This window comes from Rutidosis leptorrhynchoides, chromosome 1 (genome assembly GCF_046630445.1).
Source record: "Rutidosis leptorrhynchoides isolate AG116_Rl617_1_P2 chromosome 1, CSIRO_AGI_Rlap_v1, whole genome shotgun sequence".
In the NCBI taxonomy this organism is placed as follows: Eukaryota; Viridiplantae; Streptophyta; class Magnoliopsida; order Asterales; family Asteraceae; genus Rutidosis; species Rutidosis leptorrhynchoides.
In genome coordinates this window covers 543,979,008-543,981,368 of record NC_092333.1, presented here as the reverse complement: position 1 = coordinate 543,981,368, position 2,361 = coordinate 543,979,008, and the positions used below count along the sequence as shown (strand labels likewise).

Below are 2,361 nucleotides of genomic sequence, written 5' to 3'. Positions count from 1 at the left end.
CATGCAATTTTATAATGTACGTAATGATATATCAAACTAGTGTATTATCTTAACAAAGTTAAAATGACAATATTATAAGATAAAATTGCAACTATAATAAACGCATTGGCCGGATCTACAAAGTTAAATTCATACAAAAGGGATTCTATAACTCAAAACTTCTTGGAGATTACAAAAAATCCCAAAAAAAAAGTTAAGAGTAAAAATAGAAGTAAAATCCCTAGATAGTATGACTTTTAACAAATAAATGGTAGCCAGAAAACCTAATCTCAAATGATTTGGGTTTAATTAACTTAACACACAAAAATTGATTACCAAAAATTCTTTTTGCCGCATTTCGCTCATAGGGTTGGAAGGAGATACTGCATCAAGCTGTTCGCAAGGGCCAACATTTGACTAAGAATATTGGTACACACAAAACTTGCCTATCTTGCTAGCTTCTGTCTTTTGATGAATTCATAAATTCTTGAAAGTGCAATTTCAAGAGTTTCTTCACTCATGTTTGCGAAACAAACTCGAAACCACCCTGGTTCTGAACAATGGCAAGATGATCCGGGAGAAATGTTTAGCTTAACTTCGTACATAATCTTTTTCCATATCGCTAATTCGCTCTCGATTGTGGGCTCCTCCAAATAAGGACTCAAGTTCATCCAACAAAAAAGTCCTGCATTCCCTTTTAAACATTCAATCCCCGCCTTTTTCAGCCCGTTGATGATCATTTCGTATCGTTTCTTCAATCTTTGTCTGTTAATCTTTATGTAATTTTGTGTAAACTCTTTATCTGATAACATAGATGCCAACAAAAACTGTGTTTGGGATGAAATTAAGGTGAAACTAGACATCCTCCTTGCAGTTGTTACGACTTGATCGTTGTATGAATAAACGGTTCCTACTCGAAACCCTGGCAGACCAAGATCTTTCGAAAGACTATAAACAATGTGACATCTTTCGGCGTCTTTATAGTTTCTTGATTCAAGTACTTCTGCAATGCTTACAAATTCATCAGCATAAAATGCTGAACCGGAGTAGATTTCATCAGAAACTAGATGAATGTTCTTTCGGGTCACAAAGTCTAGGATCTCTTCTAGAACTTTACGTTGAATCGTTGCACCCAATGGGTTCGAAGGGTTTGTAATGAGGACACCTCTCACTTTTAAGTTCATTGATCTTGCATGATCATATGCTGCTTCTAAGGCTTTTGGAGTAATTTGAAAATTGTTTGAGCTATCACAATGGATTGGAACAATTTGTACACCAGTTCTCCATCTCAAATCTCTATCAAATCTGCATTATTTAGAGATAAAAAGGTTAATCGACCATTATATGTATCGAAAATTTCATAGTTCAGTATTGTAATTATTAGTACCGAGGTATTAAGATTGGCCCGGTGCTAGTAGTACTGGGGCAAGTAAATACTTCGGTGCAAGTAATAAACTTTTTGATTAGTACTATAACTTACCCCGGATAATAAGGTGTTGGGACCAATAAAGCTTCACCGGGATTAGCCAAAATGAATGTTAAAAGCTCGTTAGCCGCGGTTGCACCAGCGGTCAAGACAACTCGATCGGGGTTAAATTTGGCTTTTCCTCCCCTCACTTGTTCCATGAAACTTGCCATTGCCTTTCTAAAAGATTGAAGTCCATGGTAATCTTGAAACAAAGCATTTTCTTTAAAGCCAGAAACTTTTTGGCCCCAATTTGATGCTTCAAGATTTGTTTCCAAATATTTTTCTAACAAATCAAATGATACCTATAAAAAGAAACCAAAACCATTGTTAGCTCACTCCAATATTTTAGAAATTATATAAACAATGTCCCATATGAAAAGGAGACTTAGTGCTTACTTGATTTTCAGCTAGGCCCATTTGAATGACCCCAGAAGGATTATTTGTTTCATGATAAGGGTTTTCATCATAAGCTTTCCATCCTGCAAAATATGGCGAGTCCTCACCATGAGTTTCTGAAGTTGCAATCTTTGATAATTCAACGCTTTGTTGTACAATCTCGATCGGCATGATTATAAATATTTTCGCTCTAAGTTAATTAAGGAGTAGCTTGTTTTAGTTCTTGATGTTTAAAGCAAGTTTTGTGTATAAAGAAGTTTTAGTGAGAAATGGAGAGGGAAAGAAAGAATGATGTGAAGAGAAAGTGTTTGATGATAACTTTGTGAAATTTGCACTATATATAGGAAGCGCTTAAACAGAAAGTATGCAAGCACATAAAAAAATATGATGTGGGACCTACTTGCAACATGTCAATATAAATAAATTTATCTTACAAATGAATTGGCAAAAAGGAAACAATGATTAGTTGTTTAGAATAAGTAGTAAAGTAGCAATATCAAAAACGACGTTTTATACTT

The 2,361-nt window shown here is 34.7% G+C and overlaps 1 protein-coding gene across 1 annotated transcript; it reads right to left on the bottom strand.

The window, feature by feature from the left end:
* Positions 1 to 425: 425 nt before the first annotated feature.
* On the bottom strand, positions 426 to 2,014 carry LOC139878681 (1-aminocyclopropane-1-carboxylate synthase 7-like). Its single transcript, XM_071865381.1, has 3 exons — positions 1,844 to 2,014; positions 1,460 to 1,749; positions 426 to 1,284 (listed from the first exon to the last, which is right to left on the bottom strand). Exons 1-3 carry the CDS (start codon positions 2,012 to 2,014, stop codon positions 426 to 428), a joined length of 1,320 nt encoding a protein of 439 aa, XP_071721482.1.
* Positions 2,015 to 2,361: the final 347 nt, after the last annotated feature.